At 36.4% G+C, this 15,384-nt stretch overlaps 1 protein-coding gene across 1 annotated transcript; it reads left to right on the top strand.

Moving 5' to 3' along the window:
* The first annotated feature begins 7,752 nt into the window (after positions 1-7,752).
* LOC110100046 (dof zinc finger protein DOF1.2-like) lies at positions 7,753-8,870 on the top strand. The gene has a single exon (XM_020827432.1). It carries the CDS (start codon positions 7,818-7,820, stop codon positions 8,691-8,693), a length of 876 nt encoding a protein of 291 aa, XP_020683091.1. The 5' UTR covers positions 7,753-7,817; the 3' UTR covers positions 8,694-8,870.
* Positions 8,871-15,384: the final 6,514 nt, after the last annotated feature.

Below are 15,384 nucleotides of genomic sequence, written 5' to 3'. Positions count from 1 at the left end.
TCCAAATAGGGCATGCTTATAGTTAATCAGGCGGCTCGGCGAGACAATTCCAACAATCCGAAGAACGTTGAATTCTGATACCGTTGAATTCTTAATCCTTTCTGAACTTAAACAATTAAAAAATGCTATATGATAGGGGAATCAATACGGGCCATCTGATAGAGCACTCTGAACTTTTCTTGGATCTTCTTTATATTTATAGGGTGTGTCACTCACTAAAATCTATAAATATACCCCTACTCTCTACATAAAGGGAACCTTTAGGTGGAGATTTGAATTAGCTTTGAGGCTTCAAGAGCTCCAGCACCACTGCCGGTGAACCTCTATCAATTATCGTCGAACCACCACACGGCTGTCGTTCACCACCGGACTTCCAACCGACCATCGTCTGACCACCGCTAGATTTCCCCCCGGACACCAACTGCCATCGGAATTTTACCCGACCATCATCGGACCACCTCCCGGATGTCGAACTTCCACACGACAGCCAACTCTCGTCAGGCTTCCACCCAACCATCATAGGACCACCGCTTGGCTGCCAACCATCGCTGGACTTCCCCAGATCATTGCTGGACCACAACCGCCGACAACCGCCAGACTTTTACCTGGTCGCCAACAGTCAACAAACTTTCGCCCAACCTTCGTCGGACAGCCGCCCAGTCGCTCAACACCACCGGACTTCTTCCTGATCATCGTTGAATCAATGCCTGTCAGCTGAAGTTATGCTCGGACGCCGTCGGACTTCCACTTGACCATCACTAGACCTTTGCCCTTTTCTCTTAACTTTTGTAATTCGATCACATCTAAGTCAAGGGACGAGCCAACCTTTGTGATTCACTCAAATTTATTGGAATCTTTTCACCTCGACGAGGCCCCATGGTTTTTTCCCTCTTATGATTTTTCAGAAATAAAGATCATGTGTTTTACTAATACTCTCTCTCTCTGTTTGAGTGCTGGATATTTGTGCATCGTATGACAAAAATGTTTACTCACTTTGCAGCCGCGAATATTCCAGCCCGCAACAAATTTATTATTGTGTTATTTTACAAATATAAACAAACTATAATGGAAGATAAATTTAACTTTGTATGACCCATAAAATCTTGAAAATTTGATAAATATGTTGGTTGTTTCATTTTTGAAGAAATATATTCAAAATTTTATTTTGAAAAAAATCATTCCAATGAGTGGTAACCATTTGAAGTTAAAATTTATTGAATAAGTAGAATATATTCTAATTTGAACATAGTTAAAACTCATATTTGATTCTAATCTGAACCTTGTTTAAACTAGGATCAGGAATGAATTGATTGGAACTTTTTCTTGAATTGGATTTGTTGATGTTTGGGAGAAAAGAGAATTTTGATGCAATCCCCTTTTCTTTTGCATATACTGCCACTACAATGACACATTAAAGGAATTGTCACATACCATCGATGACTTCTTCATTTTCCAATAGGCTCTCTTCGTTAACCCCACATCTCTTTCATGCGGTGTCCAGCCTATTGAAACATTCTCTTAGTGGATTTATTATTCTGAGAGGAGTCCGGAGGGTTTTTGGAGATCAATAAAAATGCGCCACATCACTCCATTACTCGGTACCAAGCTCGTTACCCGCGCTGGATACCCAACACTTAATCGGACGGTAATCCTGTCATGTGTCCGCACATAATAAAAGCTCCCCTTAGTGAGCTCTCATCACGAAAAATATCTTTCTTTTATGTGCCGACAACTTCGTCGATACTATTGTTCAGCAATCACCCATCATAAGTTGTTTCTCATGGAGTCTCTCTTTCATTACGATCTCCCATCCAGCTTTCCGATCACAAGCAACGACGTTAGTTGTTCAATTCCAAATTCGAACACTTTTTGTCATTCCATTTCATTGCAAATATATCAGTTTGAAAAATGGTTAAATCCAAATAACTTCGAATCAAATTCATTAGTGATTGAAAAGTCCACATATACATGAGATTATTTCGATCCAAAATAAATCTTCAGACATTCACTCGATATTGTTCGAAGTAACCTAAAAATTTCTAAGCATAAAATCAATGACTCTCGGACCCAATGTAAGGAACCCGACCCTACCCGGCCCAGCCCGGCCCGATGTCCCATAGAACGAGACTGATGGGCCATTGTTTTTTTCTTTGGCATCATCAATATGATCTCCATCGATTGCACGTACAATTTCAGAGGCAATTTCATGGCATTGGATTCGTCTCATAATTCAAATGTCTGTTATTTTTTTCTTTTATTTGTTTCTTTCCTTAGACAATGAGGGCGTTGTCTAATCTGCATACTCGTTCATGATTATTACCTTTCATTGGTAATAATGGAAATTCAGGGCAGCATTAAAAAGGAAATAGTCCATAATTACCTTTCATTGTGAACATATTCAATAAAAACAAAAGGGTTCAATTCAAAAACTCTGCTATATTAGGAAACAGTCCAATAGCCACAATTGCATCTTCAATCATAAATAAATCAATAATGTAAGAACCAATCATGCATGATACAAAAGGATCTATATAACTATATTCCAAGTTGCAATCACATGGGCCCACCATGGTAGTTAGTTTAGTTAAAATTTTTACTACTTAATTATATCCTAAAATTTAGGTACATTTTTTTATGAAATGAAAAAAAAAAATATATGCTATCATTATTGATATTTAGAGGCATGTATGTGATAAAATGGAATTCTTTAGAAACTTTGTATGATAGAATATATAAAATTTGATATGTTTTGAGATATAGGAATAGAGATAATAAGATCCAATATGGTTAGACAAATCAAATGGGAGCTATCGGGGCCATAGTGCCTATGATAAAATTCAAATTGAACGTCAAAGAGCATTCTTCAGCAAATGTCTTGTAATAGCCAAATTCCTATATTTAAAATTGACTTGGCAAGCGTTGGGGTTGGCGGCTCCCCAATGTTGAGCCCTCAGATTTTTGGACAAAAAAATAGGTTTTGGGTGTGTGTTGCAGTGCCAAGGGTGGCTCCTCCGCAAAGCTGGGTTTAGGTGGAGAGATTCTAGGGGAATTTGGAAAATCCAGGGGGAGTGAAGCAACACTAGGAGGGAAAGTGAGCATCGCTGCGCTAGGTCATAATATTGGCTTTTAAAATAATAAATATCTCAATCTATTTCATTAACCCCCTTACCCAAGCCATTTCCTCTCATTTTGCATGTTTTTCCAAGAAAGATAGAGGAGAGGAAGGGGAGATGGGGGAGAGAGAAGAGATAGGAAGTTGCTTGGGATATTTTCTTCTATCGAACCTATTATGAAATTTCTTTTGATCATAGTAGCTAACTCAAATCCTATCTTTATTTTCAATTATTTTGTGCTTTATAAATTTAATCTCTCACAAATCAATTAAAATATAATTTTTCTTAATTTATTGGACTTTCATCTTATATTTTTTTTGTATATGATAGACATGATTTTTATGAACATTTTGACTGTAATATTATTGAATTTCACTAGGCAAATTGATATTTATGATTTTCTGAAATTAATGAATAATGTATAGATTTTTATGTATTTCATAGATTATTGAATCATATAGAGAAAGTGATATGATTGATATATGATAAATATGATATTTACATGTAAGCATGAATGTTAGCAGTGAACTCTAAAATTTATATAGACTGACAATTAAAATGATAATATCATATACATTAAGCCAATGGATTTTCTTTAAAATAAAGATTTGCGATGTGATCCTATATATGTGGAGAGTGATGACATTTTATTGATTTATTGAAAATCATATGTTAAAGTAAATATTTAATAGAAATAATTGAAAGATGTGATAAGCAAATAATGATGGATTGAGATGGAAAATGGAAGGATGAAATTATCAAATAAAAACTGGATGTCCTACCTTGCTGTATAAATTCATATAATATTGATACTTGCATTGACGTGCATACATAAAGGCATATGGAGATTGATACATACAAATTTGCATATATTAATGATATGATAAATACACTTATAGAGATGTATATGCTAACTCCATGACCCTAACAATTATTATAATATTTTTTATGTTTGCAAAATACAATATGATTACAAAATAATGATTACAATTTTTAACACTAACATTGTATATACACAATGGAAGAACAATTAAAATGTTAGGTACACACTAAGAAAGATATACAAGACTCAAAATTAAGACATTCATAGCTCAAGTTAGTAAATCAAGCAAGTGAAAAAAGCAATTAAAAACTCCATAAAACTAAGAAAATTAGTCTAGCTAGAGTAAATTAGGTGTGGAGCTATAAGGGTAAGAAAATTAATTTATTTTTTCTATTGAGTCTTATTTGTATGTGTTAAATTTTAAAAGCCGGAAGACAACACAAACAAACATATATAACACTTCTAAGCTAAAAGAACTACTTAATAAAAAATAATTTAAATAAAACATATCATATGGCATTATGCAATACAAAGCATATCATATGATATGCCCTAGTTTGAGATTTGAGATAAGATAAATTTAAATTAGTTATATTTTTCAAAATTAAACTAATTATATGCATTATATGATGCAATCATATTATATGATCATTATTATTAAAAAATGCTTATTTGCCTAATGAATTTTTTTACTTATATTAGTGGTTAAGAAGAAGGCTAGCCACCTATGATCACATCAAACAAGCTCCAAATACCATTGATATGAATACCAATTTTGGATAGCAATCAACCCAATAATCCAACCCAATTTGAAGAAATTTTAGAAAGGGCTTGGATTGACTCACAATGTTGAAGATGAGGGATCAATTTTGATGAGCACCACTGCTCATGAAGTTAAAATATATAAGCTTGATTAGTTTATTAAGGCTTCGTTTGGGACAACTTTCATACTGCTTTTTAAAATAGATTTTTAGTACAAAAATTTGAAATTCAAGAAATTTTTGTACTGAAAAACTATTTTAGAAAGCAAGAAGAAAGTCGTCCCAAACAAAGCCTAAGTTTATAGTCTATGAGAGTGGTCAATTCACGATGACATGATATGATATTATGAAAAAATTTAAATAAAATTTTAAAGTAATCCAAATATTTGGGAATTCAATTTGTCATGATATAATATTATTGAAAAAAAAATAGTCAATTTAATATATCAAAATTTAAACTAGTTGATATAAATTGATTGCTTGGCTCATCACCTACTTAGCAAATATTATTGCACACACACACACACATACATAATAATTCAAAACATACATAATTGAATACATTTAGCTTGAGTAGTTATTCGGTGTAGATTATATTGACATCCATAAGTACCTATTATTAAACCCACAATTTCATATCTTTCATTAGCCATTCCCGTTTAAGTGGTCACACCATATTTAAGTTCTCTAAGATGAAAGATGTGTTGTAGATCCTGAATTCCACCAACTTTCTTTGTAATTTGTGAACTAGAAGATATTGCAATGTATAGGATAAAATTTTGGTAAATGTCTTGTCTTTTGGTGAAAGCTCCAATGTGCTGCTATTTTCATGAGACAGTGATTGTTTTATAGAATTGACAAATACAACTCTATCGTTATGTTTCATAATCAAAGGCTTAATGTAAAATATCTAACATATATTATGGGCCTAACTTATATTATGATCTTAAATCTTAAATATCTTCATTCATGAAGGGAAGTGGGTCCTTTCTAAATACTTTCTTTCTTGAAGGGAAATTGGCCCTTTCTCATCTCCTTATTGATTTGAATGCAATAAGTATAATGCTATTTTAAATGCAGTGATTTATTTAAGTTTCTTTAGGATGTGATAAAATACTGTGGAGCTTGGAATATAATTTTTCAAACTCCGGTGTTAAATTTACTGTATCCTATAATCTTTTTTAAGTGAATGAGTTAGTTATTATGTGGTTTAAAAAAATAGTCATTAAAATTTTCCTTTTTCTATGGATAGGTTTAACAATTGTGAATAATATTTTCAACAAATGCTTGTCTATTGGAATTATATGCAAGCTTTGTAGATCTATCCTTGAAACACATAAACACTATTTTTTCGATGCTCTATGCCCTTTCTACTGGTTCAAAAATTACTCCATATGGAAGTTTTTTTTTTTTTTTTTATTGATCCTACTCTTCAACAAGTACCACAAGCTTCTAACCTCCATAGTCCATACTCATGAAATTAGTGAAAGATTGTACCTTCTTATCTATATTTAATATTGGTCTATGTTCATTGGTGAGTTAGAAATAATTTGTGGCATTCAAATTCTTACTACTCTACCTTGAGACTGGCAACCAAAGTAAAATCCTTATGGCTTATCTACCATGATGCTGAAAAATTAAAGAAGTTTTGCTCAATACATAAGAATTTGGCTATAGAATATAAATTTCAAATTACTTGTCATGACAGTTTTCTTGAGACTTTTTGAAATCTTTCTCATACTTTTTTTCTATCTCATGTGGATAGGCTAAAGTTACTTGAAAGTTCTTTTTTTTAGAGGCATTTTGCATTTCTATGGGGTTAATGGCTTTCTTCTTCTAGGTGAATCATTAAGGTTTGGTTTTTTATTGTTTTCTTATTGCTTTATAAAATTATTTTTAAGTAAAAAAAATCTATTAAAAATAGGAAGAAAAAAATTGTGGTATAAAATTATCACAAACGAAGTATAAATCTAAATTTTTGATATGGCATAATTTTTAAATGTCTAATATTTTTGAGATTGCGGCTTCATTTGAGACAACTTTTTACTATTTCTCATGAAATTTTTTTAGTAAAAACATATTATTTAAACCTAAAAAAATAGTAGTAAAAATTAATTCCAAATAAAATCATAATCATTTCATTTCCGCTCCCTGAATACTGCTCTGACTTTTCTTTACTTTAGGTTTCCCTCTCCCCTTTCTTTTACGTGAAATTATCCTGCACAGGCGCCGGACGGTCTAGAGGCCAACCAGTACGCGTCACGTCACTTGGTACATAGTGATACCCAGCACTGATACCGAGCAAAAAAATAATATAATACGTTCTGATTGACCAGAACCTCTAGACGATGTCTGATGTTCAGACATAATAATATTTTTTTTTTCTTTTATAGGCTTTGGGCTATTAGAAATCAGGCTCGATAGTACTACAGTGCATATACTTCCGACAACAACAGTAGCAATTCTACTTGATACTGCCTCTTTGGATAGAGCATGTGTAAACATAGTTTAATTTTTGCTCATTACTCATAATTATAAAAAAAAAAAATACACGGCGATCACCTCCGCGACGATCACTTCCGCTCGTGTGCTAATCATCAATGGAAGCTAAACTATTTTCAAACTCCCAGAGTAAGTTCCGAAAAGGTCCTTCTTATCCTCTTTGTTTTACCCAATTACACCTCCCCCTCTTTCAAGTGGTCCTGCCGGTCCACTTCACTCTTCCAATTACATCGCCATCCCCCAAAAAGACCCTCCCAACCCGTTCTTCTTCTAGCACCCTCTCACGTGATCACACCTCTCCATCGCCGTCTGATCCTGGCCCACCTTGTACCACCCCGCGCTCCCTCGCTGTCACACCTAAGGGGCATTCACGTAAATCGACTTCCACCGTGATCTCTCCTGACTCGGCCCGCCCGACCCCTCCATCCAACCCATCTCCTTCCGGCCCAGCCTCCGCAACTCCGCCTCCCACGGTTCAAATGTACCTCCCACGTGCGCGTCACATGCCGAAGCAAACACGGACCAGGGTCTCTCAAATTTAAAGCCGCACATCCCCGCTTGCCCACCAAGTCCTACTATCTATCCTCTCTCGCTCTCTCTCCCTCTTTCCACCTCGCGATGTTCTCACCCGAAGATCACCGTATGTTATCCTACGCGACGAGATCGGCGCCGGTAGATCACCGGAGATGGAAACCGTCACTAGAGATAGCCCCGAATTGCCCTCGCTGTGATTCCTCAAACACCAAATTCTGCTATTACAACAACTACAGTCTCACCCAGCCCCGGTACTTCTGCAAGGGCTGTCGAAGGTACTGGACCAAAGGCGGCTCACTCCGCAACGTCCCCGTCGGAGGCGGTTGCCGCAAAAACCGCCGTGGTAAATCGGCTCGACTTTCCTCCGATTCAATAACCTCCTCCACATCATCAAGCAGCAGCCTACGGATTGATACCACCAGAGTACTGGACTCCGGGCTTCGCCCTGACCAAGCACTCGATGACATGTTCGACACTTATTACCCGAGTTCGGATTCTGGCGGTTCGAATATAGATATGGCAGTTATGTATGCTAGGTACTTAAACCAGGTGCCTGATAAATTGCCTGTAGAGATTGACGATTCATTTGGATTTATTGGATCCGTGACAGCCGAGTTGTCATCGTCGTCAACACCATCAACTGATATGAACTGCCAGACTGTTAGTCAAGCAGATGAAGGCAATCTGGGATTTATGGCGAGCAATTGTGGGATGGAGGAGTCTGTTGTGTTTCCTCGCTTGGAGTACTCATCTTCGATGTTGCCGGAGATGAACGGGGGAGATGTGTTTTCCATGAATTGGGGTTCGGTCTATCCGAATATGCCGTGGCCGGCGCAGGAGCAGAATCTCGCCGTGGCGTCTACACGGGTACAGCAAGAAATTGGATCTAATCATCATTTTCAAGAACTTGTGGTTGGAGATTGGAGCTCTATGGATCAATCTGGGTTTGAAGCATTTTAGATGGTGGGTGTAGTATTCAGTTTCTCTTCGATCTCTAAATATCCTTTGTTCTTGTTTTCCTATATATATCTATTTGTCTTGCTTTTGGTATATAGAGCAGCGGTGATAAGGATTGAATTCAATAAGATTAATAAAAACAACACCACGCCATATTTTCCTGGCGAGATTGTGTGAAGATATGTTTATGTACAATTATTTTTTTTTTAACCGTGGACGCAAGTGATTATGATTGAATCAAGCCAGCTTGCATTGACTGCAACTGAGACATCTTTCTATGGTATATTTTACTGAAGAATTAGGCTGAGCAGGACTGCTGATTTGCAAGCTAGGCAATATAGGTGCGACCAAAAGCTGCAGATATGAGTGTAAGAGCGTCTCCAACTAAAGTCCTAACACTCAACACTCGTTTGGCTTCGCTGATTTGCTTCGTTCCATTGCCAAATAAAACGTTATTCGTGTGGGGGTGAATACTGCGATGTCAATATTGACTGCGATGCTAATATTGGCTGCGATGCTAATATTGGCATCGCACTATTCGCACACTATTTTTTTTTTTAATCCGAAAATTAGGTTAGAAAAAGTGTGAGAAAGAATATTCCCATAATTTTTTTTTTTTTTTTGCATTCAAAAATGAAGTTCGGTTGGAGATGAATTACTAAATTTTAGGATATTAATGCAATTTAGAGTGAAAATTGAGTTTTTAGGTTGGAGATGGCCTAACAAGTGCACTGTGTGTAGTGATTGTACCACGTGCGGGCTATTTGAACTATCGTAATTGTTTTTTTCTTCCAAAAAAGTTTTGCTTGTCTCACTACAGGAAACTCAGGCAAAACCGGCGGTTTTTTCCGGCGGATTTTCTGGTAAGGCGGTTTTAAAAAATACCGGCGGCTTTTCGGCGGTTCTTAAGCCACCGGTAAAATTGGCGTAGGAAATCATTACCAGTGGTCTTTTTCTGGCGGCTTTATTAGCCGACGGCCTTCCGACGGCCCATACCGCCGGTTATTACCGGATTGTGTACCTGCGGTGTTCCGGGCGTTGCGCCGCCTGCTATTATACTGACGGCTAACCGACGGTCCATTCACCGACGGCTTGCCGGCGATTACAGCGGCCGGCGTGCCCTCGATCAACCGCTGGCAAGCATCGGTACACCGCCGGTACAATACCGGCGGTTACCCGGTGGTCCCCGCCAGTTTCTCTCTCTCACTCTCTCTCTTTTCTCTCTCTCTCTCAATCTCTCTCCTGCTATCTTGCTCTCACCCAAAGTCACAATCAACCCATTAGATCTATCATTACTAAAATTACACTTAATAAATTCAAATTTAGATCTACTCAAACGATTACAAGATTACAACATATTGCAAATGTTTAGATTACAACCTAAAGCATACACTAAATTACAAACTCTTGCAAATGTCTAGTGAGAGCAAATAATCACAGAAAAACATTCAAGTTTACCTTCAAATCCCGGTTTTCCTTCAACTCCCACGAAGGGCGGTCGCTGTGAGATCGACGGCAGCAAGAGATCTAGCTTCGAGGGCGGCCGGTATGGGGTCGGCGGTCGGAGAGAGGAGAGGTCGTCGGCGTTGTCAACGCGCTCGATCAAGCGAGAGGAGGGCGGAGGCGACGGGGGAGCTCGGTAGAAGAGAGAGAGCGGAAGAAGAGAAATGAAATGGGAGGCTCGGTCCTGTTAATTTTAGGGCTTTTACCGGCGGTCTAGGGTGAATGAATGAATTTTGTGTTATTGTAATGCTCTTAGAATAATCTACATAAATATGTAATAGGGAGGTTTTCATATACATTTGTTTGGCGAGAACTTTTATTAATTCATCTAATTAAAAGATGATATGACTTGAATTTTGAGATAATTTTTTAGCATAGCATTTATTTATTTATTTATTTATTTTTTGAAGAAAAACAGCTGACGAGTCATAAACTCAATCTATATTAAAGTTTATATTACGATTTATATGGTGCCTAGAAAATTTAAATTAAGAAAGAAATTGGGCACCTAAATGTAATAGGTATGCACCAATAAACATTGAAGTTGTCATTTCCTTTGTACGGCCTTGTCTCTTTAGTGGGGCAAAGCAAGTATGTGCCCGATACCGGTGGATGGCCTTGCTAGGTTCCGCCGAGGGATTAGTTACGCCATCAAGTGCTATCTTTGGAGTAGCATCGGATGAATATCCCCGTTCCCACATAAAAAAAAAGTCATTTCGTCCTGTGAAATGACATTTCTGATTTCATTGAAAAGACTAAGGTTTTGTTTAGGATGAATTTTTTACTGTTTAAAACAGCGATAGAGAAAATGATTTTTAAAAACTGTTGTAGAAAGCAACTTTTTACTAAACAGAGAGCAAACAGAAATTATAGTTGCGATAAAAAAGCTGTCTTAAATGAAGCCTAAATGATGGACTAACCAGGCATAATTGAAGTAATTAAATATTTTACCCTCCAACAGAAAATGTTGCACCAATAAGCACCCTTAATTGATTTAAAATAGCGTGTATAATGCATGGCTCTTTTATCCTAGCTCATTTATTGTGTAGAATCATGCAGTGATCTCTTCCATCTACGAACGAAGGATATTAATAAAACGGTTAATTTATCTACAAGCTTTCTAGATGACAAGATGCATGAATTATTAAGCATCCTTTATTGAAGTCGGCCAACTCCATTACCATAGACCAGCACCATGATTTGAAATAATAGATCATGAGTTATAAAGGGTTTTGTCCTGTTACAATCAAACGTAATTATTTTTATAAGGATTAATTATTCTGTGTGGACACTCGTCCGTAGGCCAATCAGAATGCGCCACATCACCTCTTTACTCTGTATCGAAACTCTGTACTGCTCGATACTACTCGGTATTCTGTATATGATTTCCGCACAGAATAATTTCTTGCTGATCAGAGTCATCTGTCAGAGATAAGAAATGATGGTGTGTTAGAGCACAAGACGCTGTAAGAACATTCTCTCTGGCACGCTAAGCAGCAATTAGCAGATCGTTATTGGCATTGGATAATATACAGTGATACTTCTTGGGATTTTGGAACAGCTCAGTCAACGCGACCTACCCTAGAAGTAAGAAGAGTGATTGCACATGGGCACAATCCAAGAAGTAGGGGCCCATGATCCAAGAAAGCTCTTGACACCAGTTTCTCCTAACCCCGAGAGAAGCCACTCCACTTACAATAATTACTATTTAATATTTTTCAATTTTTATTTGTTTTTAGCTGATCAGTCCCATGTTTAAGGCTTAATAGGCTCGAGTCAATTATGTCAATTAAGATAAATTTATACATGCATCATGTATGCAAGCCTCGAATCTAAGACTTCTTGATTAGCAGTCAAAGCTCCCTACCAACGAACCAAGTTGAGTTGCGTGTATTAATTTAAAGCGTTATATGAATGTTTTTGTTATGTGATTAGTTGAATGGTTGCAAAACAGTTATTTTATGAGTGTTAGTGGATATATTTGTGGCCATCAGCATGATTATTTTGACGGTCGAAATATGGGTGGCTGCAAAGTCAATTAGCGGATGCTTGTAGCCGATCACATGTTTTGCATACAACATTGCAATTATAGCAAGCTTAGAGCCACTCAATGGTTTCTCTTAGTGGTCGATTAGTGATCATGAGTTGTCTCTAATTTGAAGCTTATTTTACTACTTGTGATCAATGTTGGTTGTAAATATAATCATTAATAGTACATAGCCGCAGTGGCGGAGCCATAAATTACTTTTCTGCACTTTGTGTTATAAGTAATTGAGCATTCCAAAATTTGAATATTAACTGCTTGAGATTGAATATTAACTTCTTGGGATTATTTATATAACTGCTGATTATTAGATAACCCTGCAGGATCGAGTCTAGATTTTTCATTTAAATTTAAATGTAAATTTGATTTGATTTGTGTTGTAATTTCAAGTGATTTGAGATGGGATAACATCCAATTTGGAATCCAAAGAGGAAGGGACATCCCTCAGGGGAGATTCCCAATCCATTTGGAGCTCTAAATTAGGATGATTTTAAAATATCCAAAGAGAAAAGATAACACCCCTTCCAAGGGGGAGTTTATTTTCATTTGGATATTCGGACCCGACGATCTAAGAAGCAGCAGAAGGACAAAGAAGTGGATAACGAGAAAACCCATTCTCAAAATCACTTAAGTCTTAGGATTAGAAATCCAGGTTGTTATCAGTGGTGCCCGGCCACTTTCCTTTTCTGCAATTCTGGGATGTAATAATAAGTGGCACTTGCCACATGGACATTCAATTCGAGCTATTAAATTAATTGAATTATTTATTGATTGATGTGTTTATTGCGATATAGGATTTCTTGCTTTTAATAGTTTTTGGCGATCTTGCATGTCGTATTTTGATTTAGCCTGGAATTCGATTATAGGTTCTTAAGGACCTAACAAAACTTTTCTACTTAAATCAAATTAAAAATTTTAAGTCAACATAGAAACTCTAACGTTTTAAGAAGTAAGCCCGGGACCGCCGGGAGTTCTCTTTTCGTAACTTTTTTTAATTTTCAAATTTAAACCATTTAATCGAGTCGATCAGCATGCATCGCATTAGCAACAAATTTAAAAATCTCTAAAACTTTAATTGCATTTATTTAGACATAAGTTAAGGGGTCAATTAAGGATCTGCTCTAGATGTCGACCCCATTCTTTTAAACTTTTCTAAATAATGTCCCTACCACTCTACATAAATTGACCAGACTCATGTTTTTAAAGCGCCTAGGTGGTTTAGCTGGCTCCCCAATCCAGGCCGGGGTAAGTTCAGATTTGTACAGCATTAGCTAGGTTCGGGTCACTTTTCAGTACCCAATTTAGACTTAGAATCTGAGGCTAGCTCGGGCTATAAGACCTCAACCTCTGAAAATATAATCCCAACATTCCAATAAAATTAACCACTCAAACTAAAAATCTCTTTCAATCAAATTCGAGCCCAACACCTAGGATAGACTAGGGCATTCCTGAATTGTTTCAGAATCCCAAGTGCCTCCTACCCTTCTTCCTTTGACTCCAGAATTAACTGTTCAACCTTGAACCAATTCCTGAATTGTTTCAGAAATTGTGATTGATAATTTCTTTCCTCGAATTGATATATCAATTACTATCGTAATTTTGATTATGAAATTAATGATCTTTTATCCAAATTAGCATAGTCAAACAATTGATTAAATTCCATTTTGATCCTCTGGGGTCAAATGTGATTCTCCCTTTGAGTTTGACTATGATAATCCGGATAAATTCAAAATTCTAAAATTTGAACCCATTAGGGAACGATATGTTCGTCTTTCGAGGTGATATATCGTTCATAATGATGTGTTCAATTTCAAAATTTAAAATTTAATATTCCCAAAGAAAATTAATACTTTTTAAACTATATTTTTCAATCAAAACACCCATCAATTGAGTAAACTATAAAATTGTATCATAATTAAATGTCATATCAATGTTATACATGAGGTGCTCCTTGATTTTCACTCTGTCTATATGTTATGTTGAGGCCTTATAGATCCATGATTACACAAAACACTACAGGAAAATCACTTAGTACTGGCGGCTTGTTCTGGCAATTATCATAAGTTTTTCGACAGTTTTGTAAAAAATTGGCAGCTTTGTAATGGTTTAAAACCCGTCGATAAAAACTGCATAGGAAACCATTTCCGGCGGTTTATTTTCAGCGATTTTATGCACCGATGGTTTATCGGTGGACCATACCGCCAATAGTTTTTTGGCGCTCATAATGCTGGTGACCGCCAGTTATTTATCGGCGGCATACTGGTTGTTTAATCGATGGTTTGGTCAGATTTTTCCGGTGGCCAAACTGTCGGAATACCGACGGTTTACCGGCGGTCATAACCAAAGGAATTACCGGTGGCACCACCACCGGCATATCACCAGAGAACATGCCGGAAACCGTCAGAAACTATCGGTGATTATAGTGAACTTTTAGCGGCTAATATTAGTCGTCCAGTATCGAGGTTTCTGGCAGCCAAACAGCCAATTGGCCGTTGGAAACTTGTAGCATTTGAAAAAAAAAAATTGATAGCCTCCCCTCTATTTTACTAATTTTTATCCTAAACTCTAAACATGCACAAAAAATATAACAATTTTCATAAATATGAGCAACAAGCTACTATAATCAATCATAATAATTATCACAAATATATTCATCAAAACAAATCAACTCATAATAAGTTCATAACCAAACAATAAGTCAAACCAAATAAGTTCATCATAAGTTTACACATAAGTTCATCAAATCAAATAAGTTTACAATAAATTCATCATAAGTTCATCAAACCAAATGTTCAAACCAAATAAGTTTTTATATAAGTTCATAATAAGTTCATCAAAGAAAAAAGAGTACTAATCCTCCTTCATGTCCTCACTGCTTGGTGATGCATGTGGCTGCTCTTGCTCTTTTTTCTTTTGATTTTCATCTTTGTAGAATCGTAGCTCTACATGCATCTCATTTTGAACCTTTCTCATCTCTTCTATATCTCTTGTTAATGCTGTAACACTCTATCTTACACTTTCTTCAGCTTCACTAAGATCATAAAATACTGAGGTGGATGAACTGCCCTTATAAGCATAGCCTTGCGAACCCAAGCCATATACCCTCCCCCTATGCTTTCCTCCAACAACATCTGACCATGTATGATA

This window comes from Dendrobium catenatum, unplaced genomic scaffold (genome assembly GCF_001605985.2).
Source record: "Dendrobium catenatum unplaced genomic scaffold, ASM160598v2 fragScaff_scaffold_993, whole genome shotgun sequence".
In the NCBI taxonomy this organism is placed as follows: Eukaryota; Viridiplantae; Streptophyta; class Magnoliopsida; order Asparagales; family Orchidaceae; genus Dendrobium; species Dendrobium catenatum.
Note: the sequence above shows the minus strand (reverse complement) of the source record. Positions and strands in the feature narration are given on the sequence as shown.

Bases quoted from the DNA above. Each gene is read 5' to 3' on its own strand.
- LOC110100046 (XM_020827432.1), top strand. From the start codon at position 7,818: ATGTTCTCACCCGAAGATCACCGTATGTTATCCTACGCGACGAGATCG.